General features: G+C 28.9%; 3 protein-coding genes across 9 annotated transcripts; 2 read left to right on the top strand and 1 right to left on the bottom strand.

The window, feature by feature from the left end:
• The first annotated feature begins 14 nt into the window (after window positions 1-14).
• On the top strand, window positions 15-4,256 carry smo (smoothened). The gene is made up of 8 exons (XM_035091772.1): window positions 15-45; window positions 151-406; window positions 583-897; window positions 985-1,598; window positions 1,674-2,014; window positions 2,232-2,433; window positions 2,497-2,664; window positions 2,749-4,256. Exons 2-8 carry the CDS (start codon window positions 374-376, stop codon window positions 4,118-4,120), a joined length of 3,045 nt encoding a protein of 1,014 aa, XP_034947663.1. The 5' UTR covers window positions 15-45; window positions 151-373; the 3' UTR covers window positions 4,121-4,256.
• Window positions 4,257-4,450: 194 nt separating this feature from the next.
• On the bottom strand, window positions 4,451-14,477 carry LOC118072185 (androgen-induced gene 1 protein-like). 7 transcript variants are annotated; one of them, XR_004690993.1, is made up of 6 exons: window positions 14,307-14,477; window positions 13,237-13,396; window positions 6,920-7,057; window positions 6,595-6,812; window positions 6,255-6,508; window positions 4,451-6,024 (listed from the first exon to the last, which is right to left on the bottom strand). XR_004690993.1 is itself a non-coding variant. In XM_035091876.1 (6 exons), the coding sequence occupies exons 2-6, from the start codon at window positions 13,390-13,392 to the stop codon at window positions 5,037-5,039; spliced, it is 717 nt and encodes a 238-aa protein (XP_034947767.1). In that variant the 5' UTR covers window positions 13,393-13,396; window positions 14,307-14,469; the 3' UTR covers window positions 4,451-5,036. The 7 variants fall into 7 exon arrangements, 4 of the variants coding, with proteins under 4 accessions (XP_034947767.1, XP_034947776.1, XP_034947785.1 ...); XR_004690991.1 differs by lacking the exons at window positions 13,237-13,396; window positions 14,307-14,477 and adding exons at window positions 8,776-8,975; window positions 10,396-10,758; XR_004690992.1 differs by lacking the exons at window positions 13,237-13,396; window positions 14,307-14,477 and adding exons at window positions 8,776-8,975; window positions 10,396-10,758 and having other exon boundaries at window positions 4,451-5,089.
• An 829-nt stretch (window positions 14,478-15,306) lies between these two features.
• On the top strand, window positions 15,307-21,443 carry LOC118073523 (clavesin-2-like). Its single transcript, XM_035094084.1, has 9 exons — window positions 15,307-15,397; window positions 15,610-15,807; window positions 15,880-15,953; window positions 16,043-16,411; window positions 18,738-18,907; window positions 19,133-19,337; window positions 19,644-19,767; window positions 19,864-20,076; window positions 20,301-21,443. The coding sequence occupies exons 5-9, from the start codon at window positions 18,748-18,750 to the stop codon at window positions 20,955-20,957; spliced, it is 1,359 nt and encodes a 452-aa protein (XP_034949975.1). The 5' UTR covers window positions 15,307-15,397; window positions 15,610-15,807; window positions 15,880-15,953; window positions 16,043-16,411; window positions 18,738-18,747; the 3' UTR covers window positions 20,958-21,443.
• Window positions 21,444-21,533: the final 90 nt, after the last annotated feature.

Raw genomic sequence — 21,533 nt, 5'->3', positions numbered from 1 at the left:
AGACAAGTAGCGACATCACATTGTGATAGTATGTACTAACTGAAGGTTTGCAAAATCGAAATCCGTATTCTTCGGAGTTCTCTGTATACATATAGTTATAGCTTAGTATTTTTTGGTTGTTCTCTGTGTTCTCTCGGTGATGCATTCAAGAACCCTCGAGGTTAGGGAGGGGGTGCAATCATGCAGGGTGCTTCGTGGGTGGCCCGAAGACCATCAACGTGTGTGTGGTCCGGCAATCCTTAAGCGGGATGTGATGTAGCTGGCAAGGTTTAGACGATGTACAACGCTTTGTGTACCGAGAGAAGTGGAGAGAAGCCTCAAGACGCTTAGGCCCAGCGTTCTTCCATTTGTAAATTAATTTCACATAGCTAAAATGTTCTGGCAAAATTATCATAATTATTATAAGGTAAATAATCATCGATAATTCATTTTAAAAAATTTATTCAATCACTTGTTGATTTTATGCATACCAAAGTGCTTATTTTTAGAGTCAATAGTGGTTATAAAATATCATATGTAAATATTTGATTATTTAATTTTGTTTATTTAACTTTATTAATAATATGTTTTGTTTACTTCCAGGCTTCTCTATGTTTAGCTTATTTATTCGTTTTTTATTCAATTAATGAAGTTAATTCAGTGCTAAGTGAAAGTTTTGAAGGAAATGAAAATGGAGAAAATGGTACGTGGAAAAATTTAGACCTGGCTGTCCGGCTACATGATCCAAGTTACCTTCTTGAGAGGTATCCTCATGTAGAGCCCACTGCCTCTGTTAACTGTAGAAAACAAGTAAAATGTGTCAAAATGAAATATAGCACGTGCATGGGCACTCCTTTACCATTTACCATGACCACTGTTGATCTTTTGCCAGAACCTATGACTCAAGATCAAATTCAAGTAATTAAATTAACAAAATTTTGTAATCACTCAAAAAATTCATTGAATTTTTGATAATATATTGATCTTTTATGTGTATTTTTTCAGGAAAGACTGAAAATTTTACAAGTCTTAAGACACATTCCTAAATGTTGGGCAGTAGTTCAACCATTTTTATGTTCTCTATTTATGCCACAATGTAATAATAATACAGTGGAATTACCTTCACAAGAGTTTTGTAAAAAAGTCTCAGGACCTTGCAGAATACTTTTTAATCATACTATATGGCCAAATTTTATAAATTGTGAAAATACGAAATTATTTCCTAAGATGTGTAACGATTACATGAGAGATTATTATTTTAATACATCAACGAAATGTATAAATCCACTGATATCCACTGAAAACTCATTAGCAATATTTGAAGGAGTTGAAGGATGTGGTACCCAATGCAATGACCCTTTATATACACCTGAACAACAAAATCAGATACACTCTTTCATTTTTTGGGGTGCTGTAATTTCTGGAGTGTTCAATCTTTTTACAGTCATAACATTTTTAATTGACTGGAGAAGTGCCAATAAATATCCTGCTTTAGTTATTTTTTATATTAATTGTTGCTTCTTAATTTCTTGTATTGGATGGCTTGCTCAATTTACCTCAGGAAATAGAGAATCTATTGTTTGCAGAAAAGATGGAACTTTAAGAATGAACGAACCTAGGTAAAAATTCATTGTCAATTTTTAAAATTTTAATTAATACTTATATAATTAAACAAAACTCTTTTTCAATTACAGTGGGGGAAGTTTATCCTGTGTTGTAGTATTCGTTTTAATTTACTACTCTTCAATGGCTGCCACAGTTTGGTTTGTTATTCTTACATATGCTTGGCACATGAGATTTCAAGCATTGAGCACAATCCAAGACAAGATCGACAAGAAAAGTGCTTACTTTCACTTGATAGCCTGGTGTTTACCTTTAGTTTTAACTGTAACAATTATTGCTCTTGGAGAAGTTGATGGAAATAGTGTCACCGGTATTTGCTTCGTTGGATACACTAATCATATTATAAGAAGTGGATTTTTACTTGGTCCCATATTAGTTGGAATACTCATTGGTGGATATTTTCTGTCTAGAGGTAGGCATTTTTTATTAAACTGTTTATGAATGATTTTTTATTAAAAGTATTGTTGATTGTCTTATGATTTTTGTATGCTTTCAAACATTCACTCATTCAATAAATAGTTGGATTATCGTAAGTAAGAACAAAGTAGATTAAATGATGCTCAATTTAATTTTCTTTTCGAATAATGTTTCATTATATTTTTGTTTCATTTTTATTATATGTATTCCAGGTTTGGTTACATTAATTCGCTTAAAGATAAGCAGTCAGGAAATTATATCCGAACGAGCAAGTGTCAAAATTCGTGGCACAATCATAAGAATGGGGTGCTTTTCTGTATTTACATTTCTCGCTGTAGTTATAACAGTTTATTGTCATATGTACGATTTTCAAAATTCGTCGAAGTGGCACCAAAGTTTCAGAGATTATATGATGTAAGTATTATTAATTTACGCCTCTTAAAAGTTGTATCAATTTTTTTTATTCGTTTTCAATAGATGTTTAATTACCAAATACTCTGAAGATTCTGAATGCAAAATGAAGTACAAACCTAGTGTAACAAAACTACAATTGCATTTACTAGCACCATTTCTTGCGGGTGTTCTAATGTCTTCATGGGTTTGGACCAGTTCAACTATCGATACCTGGATTCGTTTTCTTCGCCGGTAATAATATAATTAATAATTTTAATTAATCTATTGCTAATAGATCAATAATATTACTAATTGATTCCTTTATTTGAATTTCAGAACATTTAATTGTGAATCGGAAGAACCAGTGAAATTAAAGAAACACAAAGTAATTGCTCAAGCTTTTGCAAAAAGAAAAACTTTTAACAATGCTGGTCGTCTATCGATCAGTTTCCATAATACTCATGACGACCCCGTTGGACTGAATTTTGATCTCAATTCAGTAGCATCTCAAGATTTTAGCTCAACTTGGGCAGCAGCTCTACCAAAATTTGTTACAAGAAGAGGAGCATTGGTAGGTGGAAATACTGCATCTGTGTCGAGCAATCGAAGAAACTCAGTAGATTCTGAGATAAGTTTTAGTGTACAGAGAGTGTCTGTTCAATCACGAAGGAATTCCCTCGACTCGCAAATTTCTGTGCAAATTTCTGAAGTTAAAGCAACAAGAAAAGTAGCATCCAGTTCTGGAGCCAGGAGTAGACGAGGAAAGCGAAGAAGAGACTTTGGTAAATCAAGATCTACGAAAGTAGGACCACTCTTCCGAAGAGGAAGTACGACTTCACAAGAAAGTCAACTGGGAGCTCAAATCTTAAATGCTTTAACAATGGGCGGGACTCAGAATATTCCTCAAGTTCCAAACTTGAAACGAAGATCAGCAACTGCTGGTCTAGATGGTGGTGTATTCAACTCTAAAGTTATTGATGAAAAAAATGTAGGAATACTTTTGCCATTTTTATTTCACAATCAGACAGATAGTGATGAAAATGTGAGCTCTGAAGAAAAGAGAAATCTTCAAATTATGGATAAGAAGAATATTGATGTTGAAGCAGGAAATATAACTAATGATAAGAATGAGAATGATTCAGATAGTGAAGAAAGCCAGGCTGATGAAGAGACAAAAATGATAACTTGTGAAGAGCCACAAGAAAGATGTAAGAGCAAAAGTAGCAATAAAAGTTCTAGAAGTTATAATCATGAAACGGGAAGAAGTAAGGAGAATCGCAAGAGTAAATTTATTATCCAAGATGAAACTGTACTTAAACAATTTCTGCAGGAGACAAGTGAAATGAAGATAAATGATAATGAAAAGGAAAATTATAGAAACTCTGGTATAGGAGACTTGAACTCAAGTTTAACGTCCTACTGTCCAGAGTTATCAAGAATAATGCAGTCTGATGGACACTCAAGTGCGAGAGAAATAGCTACACAAACTTCATTGCCTCTAGATATTTTAGAAATGGAGGAATTAAAACAAAGTATTGACGAAATTATAAATAGTAGGAATTGCAGTTCAAAGGGGACACAAATTTCTCCTCAGTTAAATAAAAGTAATCGTAAAGCAGATGTAAAGACCATGGCAACTAGTCCAGTTACCATAGCAAGACTGTCTAAAGAAGGACGACGAAATGAAAGAAATCATAAGAACGTCTAGCGAATTAAGTAAACTTTTTTTACTTCCTTTTTTATTTTTTTTCTACTTAATTTATGATAAATAACTATTTTAATGGATTGATGCGGGAAACTATGAATTTATAACGGAGTAATATAAAATTTCTGAGATATTTTATTGATAGATTTTTACAACTATATGAAAATCATTTTTATAGCTTATTTATAATTAATTATTATTAATTAAAAGTTTGCATCAATCTAATCATATTTTTGATATGAAAAATTATATAAAACCGTTTTGATATCTATTTTATTAGTTAATGAATCAAACTTATACCAAATAACAATTTTTTATCTCTTTTTTATCATTTAACTTGTCGTCTACGCTTTCTTTTATACGAAAAAATTTTTCTAAAAAACTCTCGTGATGTACAATATCTATTTTTAAGCTGTGTATAAAATGAAATGTATTTTAAATGTAAGAAATATTATATTTAATACATAGGCAGACATTTAAAGTAATTACTCTTAGGCACTAAAATATTTTTATTAAGTAATGTCACATTCTTTCATTTCGAACACATTTTTACATTTTTAACTAAGGCATTGATTCAATTATATATGTTTCATCTAATTTTTTATATAATGAATTAATATCAATATCATCATTATTATTGTACATACATTTTATATTATGTTTCAATTTTCTAATTCTATTTTTTTCAGTTTGATAAATTGTTATTCACCTGAACGATGTCAACATTGTAACGAAAATTATACAAAAATAAAACCATTAACATATATATTTTATCGACTATTTTTATAAATAAAAATGATCAACTTTACAATCCGTACAAATGAGTTAATAGATTTTATATAAATCGATTATAAAAACAATATTGCTAATATTTATTACTTTATGTAATTGCACTGTCGAGTTTAATCAGCTAAGACTCTTATTTGGATTTCTTCTTTTTAGATGTTGTACTTGATGTTCTTTTAACTGTACCTGAAAAAAAAGTAAGACGATATTTTCTATAATAAATTTGGCTTCGATTCGACACATGATTTAATGATCGAAATCGAAATTATTTTTATTTTTTTCTATTATTTATCAAAACTAAACAGTAAACTAAAAATACACATACATACTAAGTGCAATACAAAAATGATTCTGGAACCTACACAGCAACTAAGTGCAATAAAGAGGTTCTTTAAAGATATTTACAGAAAGAAAAAGCCGAATAATAATCATGTAACAAATAATGATTGTAATCGAAGCTATGATTACTTAAAATATATAATCTTATGATAATTGTAATTTTCTTGTAGAGTATACAATTTAATTAAAACTAATTGGCACATTACACACACGGTTTCATGAGATTATTATTTCTATTAAGAATTCAATTTTGTTGATGAAATTTAACGACTTTCAAATACTAAACTTTTTATCTATTAACAGATTAAGCTAAACAAATCTTATCGATTATTTACATACACAGTAAAAAAATTTGTGTTAAATAGTACGGATATTGAAATGAATATCTGCGTTTTTATAATACATCTAATTAAAACAATAATTATAATAATTTTCGATACTCAATAGGAAAAAAATTTCATTTAAATTTTGTTAATAAAATGAGTGAATGATCAAGAAATGTTAAACTAATATGTTAAATTATTAAACGAACATGAAACTGTGCATATTAACAAATACTAAATCAGCACAAAAAATTAACATTGTGAACACGAAATTTTTTACTGTGTGCATAAAACTGAAAAATGTATCGTCGTAGTAGAAAAAATTGAGCAGAATCATTGGCGGTGATTGGTAACTATAGTAATCTCGATTGCACTGGAAACTTCATCTTCTTGCCAGTCGTGATGATTTTTATAATTTTTCTTGATCAGTACTTTCGGCTGCCCTAAGTTTTCGTTTGCCTATATCCCGTGCAAATAATTTTATTAACTTTTTTCAACTGAATTTTTAGTTAATATAACACATTTAATATCTATTTTTAGTATAAAAAAATGGACGATTAATGAATAATGCAAGTGACGCAATTGGCTAAAGAAAACAAATAAAAATTCATTCATTAGTTGGTTAAATAAATGCATTAACATGCAGTTCAGCAAAAAAGGGAAAATGAACCATCATGATTTATATTCACCACCACCAATGACAGCAGAGTATGTTTTCCCGTCACCTCTCGGCGACAGAGCACGAGGCTACTTCGATTTTGAATGAATTTTTTGCTTAGATTTTTCGTTACCCCAAACGAGATGATCAAAGGCTTCGCCAGCGTAGTACAGAAAACCACTGAATGCAAATAGCGTCAGGAAAAACAGAATCCTTAATGGCAAGGAGAGCACTTCCATTACTGGATACACCCAAATACCACTCATATAATAAATAAAGTGCATCCTACAAAAAATGACATTTATTTATTTATAAAAATTTATTGATATTATCATAGCCAAACAATTTGTTAAGGTTTTTTTTTTAATTACCATATTAAATAAGTTAACATAAGAGCATAAAGCCCAATCAATCCATTTAATCTCTTAGGATATTGCCTTGGTGCAATAATCATTTCAATAATTGTTGACACCATGATCATAGTGTGCATTAGATGGTTTAACCACCATGGAAAATATGGATCTAAGGCTTTTGGCAGTACCAATTCTCGATCAATAAACATCAATGACCAGAATGTAATTCCTACAAACTAGAATATTTTATATGTTACTTTTATCATCAAATTAATAATTTAAATATCGTTTGATCTTCAGTGAACTAATTAAAGAAATAATAATCATTGATATTGATATTTACCATAGCAAGTGGGAAGCTGTATGTTGCATGGAAATAATCCTTGATACGTCGCATGACTGGCACATTTTTTGTAACGAGTTTGTTAGTACCATAGAAATCATTAAGAACACACAAAAAGAAGAATATAGCTTGTATTATCTGAAATTTAAAATTCCATCCATGAATGAAAATAGATTAATTCATAAATTATTCAATACACAAATATCCCAACTAATTAATAAATATTTTAATAATATTCTACATTTTGAATTTCTAAAAATTTATTGGTGCTGAGGTACTGAGTGAGATAAAATTCAAAAAATTACTTATATTGAACATTTTGCATAAATTAGATTTCAAGGATCTATTATAATTATTTCTCAAATTCTAGTAAAATAGGATTTAAAAATTTTAATGATTTATTGATGATTATAAAATTTGCATGAAAAATGAGCATGAAAGGATAATTTTATGAACGTGGAGGAAGTAAAATGCTTGTCGCATTTTAATGCACATCAGGGAATAAAACAGTTCATCTTCTCATTAGAGCTAAACTGGGTTATTTGCAGAGTGTGTAGAGTATAAGTGGGCAGCTGTCAATTGGAAACTTCACACAAACTGCCACACCACTTACTATTATTATGTTAAGTACATTGACATGCGTTTATCCAACATCGTGTTATAGTAGTGAGGAGTCCATGGAGTGGAACTTGATGTCGAAATTGAAAATCAGTGATCAAGTTAATCGATATATTCAATCACCGAATAAATAAATATAAGTGGATAGACATCACAGGTTTTTTATAATATACATATATAAATAATCTGATCGTTTATCGTTCAGCAACATGTGGTTTTATAGAAAGTTCTCAATTCCCCAGTTGCCTAACGACTTTAGTTTTCCAGAGCCATGAAATTGCAGACCACATTAAATAAATGTTTACAAAATATAAGACCATTTTCAGTGAACCACAAAATGATTAAACACTTAAATATCATTCATTTTTTTGATTCCAATAAATTGCTTTTCAATCTTAAATCAGCTAAAGTTTTATCAGTTTTTTATAACAAGTCATGTACTCACGATATCTATAAGTTAACACACTCATTTATAACTGGAACTTTTACTAATAAAGGAATTGAAGATCAGGCCAAAGTTTGTTGGAGAAATAATGAAAAGGTCTAGCCTGAAGCATTTAAAAGAATAAAGCTACTTTTGTCTGATTCTTCTCTCTTTTGTCTACTTTTCTTTTTATTTCTTATTGTCTATTTGAAAAAAATGTGAAGTTCTAGCGGTTTTATTACGGTAATCTATGTGTCCTCGTCTTCTTTAAGTAAGATTACATATAATACATCCGTTTTCTTGGAGGCTCTAGCGAGTTTTCTCTCCATTACGTAAAATAAAAATCAAGTTGTCACGTAAATAAAAAAGCTATTGGCCACTGGCTAGATTTTAACTAGTAAAACCCTTTGAAATGATATTCAAATAAATTTTAAATACTCATCATGATTTTTTTCTTCCTGGTTACTCAATAAATGAGTTTAGCATTAATAAAAAGCTATTTATCATTCAAGTACTCATTAAATAATGGAAAAATTTAGTCAGCATCATTAAAGTTAATCACGAAATTCAACATCATCATTTCCAATTATTTTTGTACTATATTTATTTCATCATATAATGTCGTAGGCTTAGCCATATATTTTAAATATCATGACCTACTCCAAAAAAAGTTTCGTTGACCTTTTAGTCATTGATGTAGGATTTTGTAAGAAATGCATTGAAAAGAATTCCTGACCAATGTGTAGGTAGTGAATTAAGATACCAAAGATGTCACTAATAAATGATACTTAATGATAAATATTTTTATACGAACCGCATCCCAAAATGTGAGAAATTTAAACTTTCCACCAAAAGCACCATGAATCTTGAGAATACCATTTGGTACCACAGTAAAGGTGAAGTCATAGTAAACAGAAAAAGCAAATTGCACACAGGCAATCACATGAAATCCAATCAACAAGGCTTCCCGCATCTTCTTTCAATTTTTTCTCGACCTCTCTTGTATCTTTTTGTCTACAATAATTATCTTTGTAAAAATAAAATCAACTTTGATAGTTGAATCTACATTAAACCATCATTATTTATGAATTTAATAATCATTTGCATTAAAAAATGATTTATAATAGTGAATTATTATATTGTGTATGCAAATTAATTGTTTTGTAGGTACTTTGAGTTTCTTGTCAATTTTTTTACCGATAGTTATAAGCTTGAAATTTCTAATATTGATTATGTGAAGCAAATTGTACAATAATTCGGATAATTATCATAATTATGAAGTATTTACAATATAGGTGATAATTATGAGTTTAAACAATTTAAGAAACTCTGATTACTTCACAGATCGGTATGAAAAGTAAAAAATAATTATTTAATGAACTTTTCTTGATGAAATCATAAGTAAGTAGTCAAACTTGTAACAATGGTGTTATTTCTGTACCCATAAATACTTTCTCTAGTTACACGATTGCTTTCAAATGAATTAATTAATCATAAAAGGATTTGACGAGGATAAACTACAATTGACAAATAACTAGATCTTATATAATTGAAATTATTTATGTAAAAAAAAAACTAATTTACTTTTGTAAATTTCTATAGAATCGGTGTTTTGTTTATAATTTATGTTTATGAGGTATGGATGCGTTGTTTTCAAACAACTGTCATATTAACACTCGACTTACAAAGGAACAAAAGATAAATATCTCGTTAAGTTTCCATATTTAGATTTACATTGTTCATATTCAGTCGGTCCACGTTTTTTTATCGATGACACAACAGAGTCACGTAAATGGGTATACGCGAAAGCTATTTTATAATAGAATTAAAATCACGGACACATTATCTTCATAGAAATTACTTAACCTTCCGAGAGAAAGCACAAATTACGTCTGATCTTCAATCATGAATTAAATATTAATTTACAACCTCAGAAAAATGTGCTAAATCTTGCGAAAATTTCGGATTCAATGACTAAAATATAAATTAACTTCATTAGAAACTAGCATTAAACTCTCTTGCATCTTAAACATTAAAATAATTAAATTAATGAATTTTGGCACTAGAGATTTCTATTATTGTTATAAAAAAAAAAAATTTATTGTGCAACATCAACAACACATCGAGGTTGAAACTATCCTAGAATATCAACACTACTTAATTATTATAATTTTATTTTTTATTCAACGGATATTTTTTCCGTATCGTAGAAAAAAAGACAAGTTCAAGGTTGTACTATTATAATTGATATAAAAACTATCTCATATTTATTAAATAGGTGTGTAATTTATTCATCGTCAGAGTGTCTTGCGAAATACAATATTTTGCATATAAGTCGCTATACATAACCTTATCACGAAGAGAAACAATGCTCAATTACAAGTGTGTATAATGTTATAAACTGCTATTTTTGTTAATCAATTATATTAGTTACCGATTATATCGTTGTTCAATGACGAAACCACGCGAAGACTGTTTACGAAAGAATAACTGCTTTGATATATTTATCCCTAAACACTCAAGAAGATAAGAGAGGCCGAGGATGTGCAATGTAAAATTAAATGTCACACTTCAGCTCTACGTTTAGCGAGCTCAGATATAATTAAAGACTATCAGTTTGCATTTTAATGTCCGGATTGAAATAACACACACATACACACACAACTAAATTTAAAATGTCTACGCAAATTTTTCTCAATTTCCTGTATGACTTGATAAGATTGAATTCCAGTCAGCTGATATTTTTTAGCATGAGTCGTGCTTGAGCTAGACGACTCACTGTGAACTTACTGACGAATGCTAGAAGCAGAGCAGCGCATGAGTATCATGAGGGGAGAAGTGAGAGGGTTCCAGAGATCACGATTACCTTTAGTGATAGTGGGAGTCATTTGAGGGATGACGAAAAAATAAAAATTTATGTCAAGTTACTTAATACGTTGAATGATTTTCTGACAATGTTGAATGTTGACAGAGTATTGAAAGAAAATATACTCTGATAAAAAAAAAAATTTTAAAAACTGGTTTCTCCAAAAAATTAAATTTTCTTTTAAAAATTGAATCACCTTGTCACCTGTCAGACTCTGACGTTGAAGATTCTATCATATTTATAAAGATTATTCTCTGTATCTTAAGAGATTAAATATAATTCTGTTGGAATTTTTTTCTAATGAACCTGGGTCACAATTTTTCAGTCCAAAGACTGTAGTAGTCATTTTTATTTTTTGGAGCGTAAAAATTTATTTCCAAATTTGATGAGCATTTTTATGAGGAAAAAAACATAAACAAATATAATGAATAACATCAAGTCTTGAAACTAATTAATTATTTTTTAATAGTTTGATATAAAGAGCTAATATTAAGGCTTATTTTAAATTAAACAATGCAAAAAATCAATGGTTATTCTAAGTTTCTTTGATTTCCTATAAATTGTTTATGACTTCTTTTAAAACAGTCGTAAAAAATAAAATAACATGTAAGTTATTTTTAAAACAAGTACATTAAAAATTCATTTTTAACTTATTTTGTGTCGTGATCACTCGAGTCCTTCAAACAAACTAATAAATAAATTTTACAAATACTTTACGTTAAAAACTGATTAATACTCTATCGCGGTATATAAATTTATTCAGATAATCAATTCAAAATCAAGAATAAAATAAAATATATATTTTCTCTCAAATAACAAGTTACATGAATGTCGCAATAACACGGTAACTACTAGGATACCCTAAAAGTCATAAAATTCACGGCTGGTTTTACTTTTCATCGGGTCATTTCCATTCGAAGGCATTTGACTTTTTAAAAGTCATTCTCACTTTAACAGAATATATCAAAATTTAGAAATTATTTATTTACAATTGCTAAGTGTTTATACCTTCTAAATATGATTATAAGGTATGCATAATAAAAATTCATTGATTCTCTAATCTGAATAATTAGTAGATATCTTCCATCATTTAATTTCCTACATCAGACCGAGATAAGATTTCTTTAGAGTAAATTATCTGTATATCCCTCATCAATGTGCCTTCATATGTATTAATAAGAGAGATAATATAAAAAATAAAAACTTATTTTCCTACCAACAAAATATAATTAATAACAACAAAATTAATATTGTCTATTTTTTTCAAAACCAACCAATTTTCCTCATTATTCTTTCCCAATATTCGGTGAGCAGGAAAATGAATATCGAAATTTAAAGAATTATAAAAACAAAATTTCATTTTGCATATCACTGATAGTGACACTAGGAAATGATAAAAATACAATATAAGTATTATTCAGCATTTTATCACCGTTAATGATGAATCGTATTTATTTTTGTCAGCTACTAAAACAACAGTGAGTAATGTTCTAAATTTTTTTATCATCATTCAAATTAATTAATGAAATTTGAATCATCTAACATCATTAATAGACCATACATTTAAGAAAATAAGCTTCTTAGGAGCTCGAATTATCTTGCAAATGAAATAAACACACATGCATACAAATTGGTGTATAAAAGTTCAATCTCAGTATGACTGAATACAAAATGATGCTGAGTATCATCTAACTGATTGACTGATATTATGATGGAGCATTATATAAATCTGAATTTACAGTTATATAAGAATTAAGGTAAAATCGGAGCACATAATTACTTTGATAAATAGACGCATGAGGGAAAACAACCAGGAAGGACAGCATGTAATTCTATGTCCATAGAATTATAAATGTATGATATAATGCGATATATTACCTGAATTACTTAATATAAAATTTGTTTTTTTTTGTCAATTCATTTATGAGTAATCATTTTGCAACTCTTAATTATGTCCAGAAGTCTAGATTTAAAGGTTTCTGGATGTTTGTTTTATCTTTTAAATTATTATTTAATCAATTATTTCATAATAATTGGAATTATTGTTATGTTAAAGAACTTGTATATACTCATTAATTGAGTCATTTTAATAATATGTAAGTCACTTAGTTACTTTGGTCTTGTAAAATAGTTTCAAGAATAATAATTTTTTTGAATAATGTATGACAATTTTTTATTTGATAATTTATTTTCACTTCGTTTTCCATCATCTATTAATTTAAAAAATTAATATACTTTTTCAAACTTCTCACAAAAGTCCAATGTAAACAAGTCACGAAAATCGATCGTTTCAACATAACCTTTGGTTCGTAAAAAAAATTCTTTTTTTGAAAAATATTTTCTGCCGTTAATGGGAAGCGTTTAAAAAATTTAAAAGATTGTTTTTATTATAAAATTTATTAAACTCACCACTCCCCATACTGTCAAGTATTTGAATTGGCCTGGATCAAAACTCTGGAATTTTTGGTTGATTATTGGAATATTAAGTTGGAAAAATGTGTAGTAAAGTGTGAAACCATAACATCCAACCATCAAAAAATGCAGAAGAGTAATTGGAGACGACATTATGCTGCAAAAAAACACTATCTTAGATATATATCTTATTAATTAATTTTATAATGTTATTACATGATAAAATAAATTATAATTACATAGAAATTATTATCTTGTATTTTTCTGATTAAAATAATGTAAATATCAGATTAATTACAAATTCAAGATCACATTAAATGAGAGACACTACGACTAAGTCATTTCTGCACATCATTGCCACTGATTCAGTTTTATAAAGACTACTAGCTTGTCCGTGAACTGGAACCTGTTCTCGACCGTCAAGTTCGTTGATTATTTTCTCCCACTACCATTAATTCATCCTCATCCCTCCTTTATTCCTACATCTACCGTAAGTCTCGACTTTTTTCATTAAAAAAAACCGATTAAATTTTCCATTTTTTTTCTTTCTCACTTCTTTTATCATACCTAATCGTTATTTAGTCTGCTATTGCAATAATCTACTCAATACCAGACGCATTAATTCCAATGTAAAATGATTGATACAGGTCAAATCAAGAGTTTAAGATTGATTAATACTATCATTAAAGAAACACTTATTGAGTTGCTGTAAATATAGTAAGTAAATATTGATTTAAAAATGAAAATATGCATCTTAGTTAAACTATAAATGAAATCATGACAAAAATAAACTTTACAAAATACAATATCTAAGTGCATTTGATATTTACTAATCAGTGATGAGTTGGCAAAATCATAACAATAATTTTATAAATTGAATAATAGAAACAGCTCAAAAATTAATCATGAGTGCAAAAAAATTATTAGCACATGATATAATAAAAACATAAATCAAAAAATTTGGTTGTATTAGATTTTTTCTGAAATTTAAACATCAGTGCTGTACATTTGAAGTTTAAAAAAATACATATCAAAAAGCAAACAATGACATTAAATTTATATGATACCTTGAAATAATTGTCGATGCTTTTGAAGGCCGAAGTTGTACTTTCTACGTGTAAAATCGAAGCTGGAAGTTGCCAACAAACAACAGATTGAATCAAAGTCTCAATGATGACTGAGGCAAATTTTATTGTAGAATTATCGAAGTACAGCAAGTTTATCATATTTAGCATTTGCGTCTCCCGGATTTTGATAAACTTTTATAAACTAAATCGAAAATTTGGAAGGTTAAAGCTATAGAGATATAACTGTTTATGTTGACGATATTTACAATAACATGAGCTCTTTATTTTATTTTGTTAAATTTTTATCTGTTACCTTATATGTTATGAATTTATTTTCATCAATCAATTTAAATACAGATTAACAATTTAATTACGAAGTATTAAATATAAATAAAATGTTATACAATTGTCATTAACATTAACGATGATGTAAAGATGTTGACATTGACCTAAGATTATAATAACCTAATTATCGATTTTATTGTTCAAATAACTTTTTTCTGTCACTAACAGCTAACGACATCTAGTTGCAACTAAAAAGTTTATAAATAAAAAGATAAAGTGACACTTTATTTTACCGACAGCTGAAAGCATAAAATTTGATCATAAATTTTTGTTTGTTTATAAATGCAAATGTTTATATTGAAAGACTGCGCATATTAATTGGTGTTCATTTAAATAAATTATGTGACTCACAAGTAATAATGCAAATATTTTGTTATAGTTAATTGAAATGCTATGCCTACTGACTAAAGTTGAAGGATAACAACGATCAATCAAATCTTGTTTTGAATTATTTTACAGTTAATCTTTAAATCCATTCTAGTAGTAATTGAAAAGTGATTTGCATCATGCTATTTTTAATTATTTTACAATTCATTATCATTAGAAAAAATTAAATTAAAAAAGTTTAAATGCAAAATACAATTCTCCTGGAATAACGGGATAACTATTTTTATACCCGATAGAAAAGTTAACTAAAGACTTTAAACTTTAGTATAGGTTAATAAAAAATCTTATCACATTAATTACTACTTCAACTACATATACACGCTATCATAAAATTTCTAATGTCTGCAACATTATTGCAAGTATGGAATTTTGTTTATTCATCAATCATTAATTAAATTGACCTTTCTCAACATTTTCTATCTCTTAAGATATCACAAAGCATTTTATTATCACCATGAATCCGAAATTGATGATATATTTTTTATTTCTTACTATGGTGGTCAATGACAATAAAGTAAAAGGAAAGAATAATAATTCCTTGAAGTAAAATATTTAAATCAATTCTTTTTAGTATTACAGGATGTTTCTGCTATGTATTTTTTACGGTTTGCTAAAACATAAAGAAGATCATCATCCGGTTTCGATATGCAAATCAAATAGAAGATATTCTTTAAAAAGTAGAATGAAGTATATGTGGGTTTTGCCGATTTATTGTAATACGAGTATGTTTTTACAATATTTTTTGTTCTATTTTCAATATAGCACTTTGGTAAGTAATTGGAAAGTTTTTTTTTATCATGTATAAAATAAAATTAATCTAAATTATTTCAATTTATTCTAGAAAACGTAACAAATAGAAAAGTTTCATGTACGCAAAAAGTGAGGCTATTTTGACAAAGAAAAACTTCTGTAAAAGTAATATTCACACTGCTAATATTGTGCAAAAAATTCGATCAATCATTTTTTTTATTAATTTTTCTTTATTTCATTCGTATACTTTTCAGTGGTCAGCCAAGTAAAATGAAAACAGAATATATAAGTAGAATAATGAAAAAACCAAGATATAGAATATACTTTCAAGAATCAATGACTATATAGATTACTTGCAATGCTTGCAACCAACAATACATGTTACAATTCAACGTCATAATATGGTCGGTTGGTGGAAGCGGTCGTGGTTGCGCGCGGTCAGCCAACACAGTTCGAATCAGTCGCCGTAAACTCACGTCCGTGAGTGCCAGGCACTACATATCACTCGAACATATCCTTCCAGGCTAGTGCGTGATATTTTACCGCTGGTGTTTATTTACATTTCACCACCATTTGTTAGGGAATTACTACATTGCTATCAACATAAATCTGCCAAAAACCAGGTAATCATCTTCAGAATGAATTTTTAATTTGTTTCCATAATTGTATAAATAATTATTAAATAGAGTAATAACATCTGTGTCAAATAATGGATAGCTAAAATAAAGTATTTCACTTAAACTTATCGAAGGTTTATCATATTTATGACACTTGTTATATCTTATTCTATCGATCGTTTTAAACAAGTTCTATTATGTATATATTTCATATTCGTTTGATAACATTTTTCACGCAATTGCGTTCATAAAAAGTGTTAAAAGGTAAAAAATGTGAAAAATGAAGAAAATTAAAGATAAATGAAGAAAAAAAGATTATGCAACAAATTTATTTATAGATAATTTTTTATATGAACTATAATTTATTCGTTGATTATTTAATCTATATCACGAATAAAAATTGGAATAGAATTACTAAAAATATAGTTGAATCCTTTGAAATGCAATTGCATTATTTAACTGTGTATCGCTCAGCAACTCTTAACGGTAGTTTAACATAGATAATTATGAATCACATAACACATCCTCACTAATGGCTGTAGTTCTGTCAATGAACAAGTACTATTGTCACAGCAAATGAAAATACTATGTATAAAACGAAAGAAAGAAATGAGTAAAATTGAAGTGTTGTGTGTACAATTACAAATAATACGCACTTGTCAACAATATATTCTTCATTCAAATACAGACATAGAGTATTTTTTTGTCACTTACAAGACCTTGCGGTATGACAGAAGCTCGAATTACTCATTTTTTAAAATTTTTTATCGTCTGTTATTCAGCTAAATAAATAGAGTTTCTTCCATTTTTCCTTTCTTAGTTCATTTTCAATACTTTTCATATGTGTTAAAATTTAAAACTAGAAAAATGCATGGTATTACTATTATTATTACTTTAACCAAGTATCGAATAGAAACTCTTTTTTGTAACAATCAAGTAACAGTAATTTAGTAATAGAAAATTGCTTAATCATCTTTATTTATGATTATTTTTTTTTAATTTATCATGCTACAAAGAAGACTAAGTTTGAAAAATTATTACAGACAGGAAGTACTCTGAAACGCTTTGTATAGTTCTGACCAAAGGTATAAGTAACTAACAAGCACAAACTTATTTTTTCATTATGCAATGGGACTGAATAGTGACAGTGAATCGCTGAACTGTTGGAAAGGACGGTGTATAGTTTTGCAATAATGTGAACAAGTGAAGTGTATAAGCAACATTTGCCCGTTTGAAGCTGACTCACCGTTGGCGTCGATTTCATCCTGTTCTTTTTTTTACCTTAACAACCATGCAAGGCTTTCTCTTTTTTTGACATCCTGTATCTTATTTTTTTCAAACCAAAAATAGAGCATTAAAACTTTTTAAAATTGAGCAAACTCCTAACGGTTAAATTTCCATGAATTGGATTTTTAGTTTTTTGCTTCTATTAAACTGGTTGAGAAGTTCCGTTCGAAGGAGCATCAATGCCTACGCTGTTTGCTAACTCAAAGGTGGTCATTTAAGAGAAGGTCTTTACTTGCAAGATAAAGGCGTAATTGATCCATTCTTGGAGAAAAGAAACGAACGCTTGGACCATTCGATTATGTCCAGACAAACATCTCCTTATGATTTATATTCTCCCTTTACTTTCCACGGTTATGGAGTTTTTTTACAATATCTAAATACCATATTTGCAATTGAAGATTAAAATCTTTTTTATTTTAATCACACCATTACGTTATCATTTATATAAAACTTAAACAGATAAATATTTTATTTTACATCTGACAAAGTCGAACCAAAGTTTACATTGAATGAATCATAAACTCCAAGGTTACTTTTTTGTATGTCAAAGAGAAGTTTACTAAATTATTATTCGCATACTAATCGTTGCAAAAATGCTCAGACGTCCGAAATTTATTTTAAATATAGATGACAGTATTGATAAACATTTTAACTGAACTAAACAATAGGTAATTTGTAAACTCATGCAAAATATATTGATCAAACAAGTAATGAATTTAATTACAAAATAACAAATTGTATGCTTCAACGAGTTTACAGGATAAATCTAAAAAAAAAAATTCTAGAAATTGATCATTGAAAAATTAAATAATGATTTTTATTTATTAGTCAAATATTAGGAAAGCTAAATGAAAGTAAGACTAGGCATAACTAGATTTTTTTTATCATATTCAAGTTTTTGACCTTTTTACTTTTTTAAATTAATAATCATGAAAGCTTTAGACAAGTAGTCAAACAACTTTTATCTGGTTAACAAATAATAAAAAAATTATAAATAAATACAGTTAATCTATAACAGAATAATGAGAACATTTATTACTTCCAGATCTTAAACAATGTCGGAGTACTGTGAATATATGTGGGATCCTACACGTGGGCATGTAAGTCCTGAATTAGCACGCAGAATCTATGAAGATGAAACAAGACTAGAGATAAAAGATAAAAAACTGGCGATCAAGACAGTGCGAGCTGTTTTAAGAGGAATGCCTGAAGTAGGTAAGTAATGAAAAATTCTAAACTTTTTTTGTTTTTTCACATATTAGTCATATTATTCATAAAAGCCCATTTTGAACAAGTAACCCTAGCTCGACTGAGTTTATTCACTCTGTTATTACGGCATTCAAGTCACATCCGTAGAGCTCTTGAATGTATATTCTGTATAGCCGACGTTTTCCCGCAGAGCATGCACAATTATCATCGTATCCCGTTGTTATTCGTTAGACCTGAAGCACTGTACCGATGAATACATAACACGCTTCCTGTTGGCCCGGAAATATCGTGTGGAACAGGCTGCCGCTTTGATAGCAGCTTATCAGGCACAGGTGGCAGAACGTCAGGACATTTTTGGCAACCTCACAGCCCGTGATCCAGCTTTGCAACGTGCTTTACGAGCTGGTATTCCAGGAGTGCTTCCAGCACGTGATAAGTGAGTTGAAATTTTAATTTTTAATATTTCTAGTCAAAAACATCTGGTAAAAAAAATATAATTTAAAATTCTTTTCAAGTTATACAAAAACATACAAAAGAAATATTATGTCTACAAATCATTAACTTGAAAAATTTGTTTTTCCGCATAAGCTTGATAATCAAAATAATTAGATTTGAAATCTATTAATTAAAAATTTAATTTTAAATAACTTAAAAACTTTATGTAAAGGTTCTTCATTCTTTTCTTAATTGCTTCCTAATTTTAATTAATGTAGTTATCATCATCCAATAAATTTTGTTTCAGGAAAGGCCGATGTGTCCTCGTGATATTAGCATCCCAATGGGATCCAATTGCAGTTCCGGCTTTGTCTGTTCAACGTGCTATCTTTCTCGTACTTGAAACACTTATTCAAGACCCTCGTAATCAGGTAAACGATCTTGAGTGAATACTTAATGGAGTAATAGAGTTTTTATCATTACAGCATATTTAATGCTAATCCTATTTTATAATTGAATTGTTTTAGCAATCGGGGTTCGTAGCTGTTGTAGATTGGAGTGGATTTTCATTACGTCAAGGTGGAGCTCTAGGAGCAGCAGCTGTGCGAAACCTGATAGCTGCACTTCGTGGACGATTTCCAGCAAGATTCAAGGCCATCCACTTCCTTTCGCCTCCACTTTATGTTCAAGCAACCCTTGCGCTTGTGAAGCCCTTCCTTGATGAAAAAACACGTCATAAGGTAAGTAACATAAAAGCTTTTGTTAAGAAAAAAATAAACATCTAATAATAACAAGTTAAAAAAATACAAGGTAGCACTTAATATTTTTTTTGTATGTATATTTTATTAAGCTGATAAGTTGACAAGTTTTTATTTTCAACTACATTATTAAGTTTATAGTTAGTTAGATGTTTATTTTTAAAACAAATAAATTTTTACAAAAGAATTTTGATATCTTTTGTCAGATTTATCTGCATGGCAACAATCTGAGCACTTTGCATGAGCATTTACCAACCGATATTCTGCCCGCTGAACTCGGAGGAACCGGACCGGCCTTCAATCCAGGCCTCTGGGCAGAACCGGTGATTCATTCAGCAATGAAAGAAGCAGAACTCGCTGCGATAAATCGGGACAAAGAGATTGCAAAAAACTCACCATCAGTGGGAGTGAAAAGTGAAAGGAAAGATGTTTTTAATAGGGGAAAAAATGGTCAAAACTATGGAATTCCATTAATTGATGTCACGCGAAACACAGGAAAACTATCTATTGAAAATTTAAATAATGTTAATAATCGACGGTCGAGTGCTTATGAGGATAAGAACATTGCGAATAAAAGTGAGAAAGATGCTATACTAAAGTCTCAACCTAATGATGACTTTAGAATTAAAATTCAAAAGGATAAGGAAGGAAATACTGTAAGAGTACGTGGGTCGTCTGAGTCAGAGGATATTGAATGTCTTGAATTTCCGGCTGATGCGAATTCCAATGAGTTTGAAATGATTTCCAATCAATTTGATAGCGATGATAGTCAAAAGAATTCATTAGACAATTTGAAAGTTGAAAAAATCGTTCTTAAAAATGGGAAAGAAAAACTTCCGGAAGAAACTAATCTTATAACTTAAGTTATACAGAAATTAGTAAACTTAACTCGTTGAAAATATTTTTAAGAATATTTTTGGGGTACTTTTTTATTCGTATTTCCGTTCGCCTGTGATGACATATTTATAAATAAAAATCCGGTTTTATTCTCTCTCTCTATAGCATCTTGGAAGGTTAATGCAAAAGTTAAACGATAGAACAAAATAAGTTGCCAATATTGTGGAGCTACGATTCTTAGGTGAAATTTTTTTTATTGAATATTCAGAGAAAGTGAGAGCTTTGGATATTGCAAAAATTATCTTTACATAAAAGATGAATCAAGAATTAATTTAAGAAAATATAAGTTGAGTACATGTGTTCACGTATGGTCTGATTATTTGATATTCGCGTAATCAGTTATGTAAGCAACAAAATAATATCCACTCTTATGCAGGTGTTATTAATTAGCTTTCGCGAGTAAAGTATTACTGTATCTTACGTAAGATAAATAAATTAATTATTGAATTGAATTTTTACAGCTAGTTAATCTGAATAAAAATAAGTAAATTTAAGCTTACAAATAAAGTTAGGAATATTTTTTATGCAATTAAGATTTACTT

Source organism: Chelonus insularis, unplaced genomic scaffold (assembly GCF_013357705.1).
Source record: "Chelonus insularis isolate UGA/USDA-ARS -01 unplaced genomic scaffold, ASM1335770v1 contig_131_pilon, whole genome shotgun sequence".
Classification (NCBI taxonomy): Eukaryota; Metazoa; Arthropoda; class Insecta; order Hymenoptera; family Braconidae; genus Chelonus; species Chelonus insularis.
This window is presented reverse-complemented; position numbering and strand designations above follow the sequence as displayed.

Excerpts from the sequence above, each read along its gene's own strand:
- LOC118072185 (XM_035091866.1), bottom strand. The coding sequence starts at position 8,934 with ATGCGGGAAGCCTTGTTGATTGGATTTCATGTGATTGCCTGTGTGCAA. Across the intron at positions 6,813-6,919 it reads ACAGCTTCCCACTTGCTATG|TTTGTAGGAATTACATTCTG; the intron begins GTAAATATCAAT and ends AAAATATTCTAG. Across the intron at positions 5,090-6,356 it reads CTTTGATCATCTCGTTTGGG|GTACAGTTAAAAGAACATCA; the intron begins GTAACGAAAAAT and ends CTTTTTTTTCAG.
- smo (XM_035091772.1), top strand. The coding sequence starts at position 374 with ATGTTCTGGCAAAATTATCATAATTATTATAAG. Across the intron at positions 898-984 it reads TGACTCAAGATCAAATTCAA|GAAAGACTGAAAATTTTACA; the intron begins GTAATTAAATTA and ends GTATTTTTTCAG. Across the intron at positions 2,015-2,231 it reads TGGATATTTTCTGTCTAGAG|GTTTGGTTACATTAATTCGC; the intron begins GTAGGCATTTTT and ends TATGTATTCCAG.
- LOC118073523 (XM_035094084.1), top strand. The coding sequence starts at position 18,748 with ATGTCGGAGTACTGTGAATATATGTGGGATCCTACACGTGGGCATGTA. Across the intron at positions 18,908-19,132 it reads AAGAGGAATGCCTGAAGTAG|ACCTGAAGCACTGTACCGAT; the intron begins GTAAGTAATGAA and ends GTTATTCGTTAG. Across the intron at positions 20,077-20,300 it reads ATGAAAAAACACGTCATAAG|ATTTATCTGCATGGCAACAA; the intron begins GTAAGTAACATA and ends ATCTTTTGTCAG.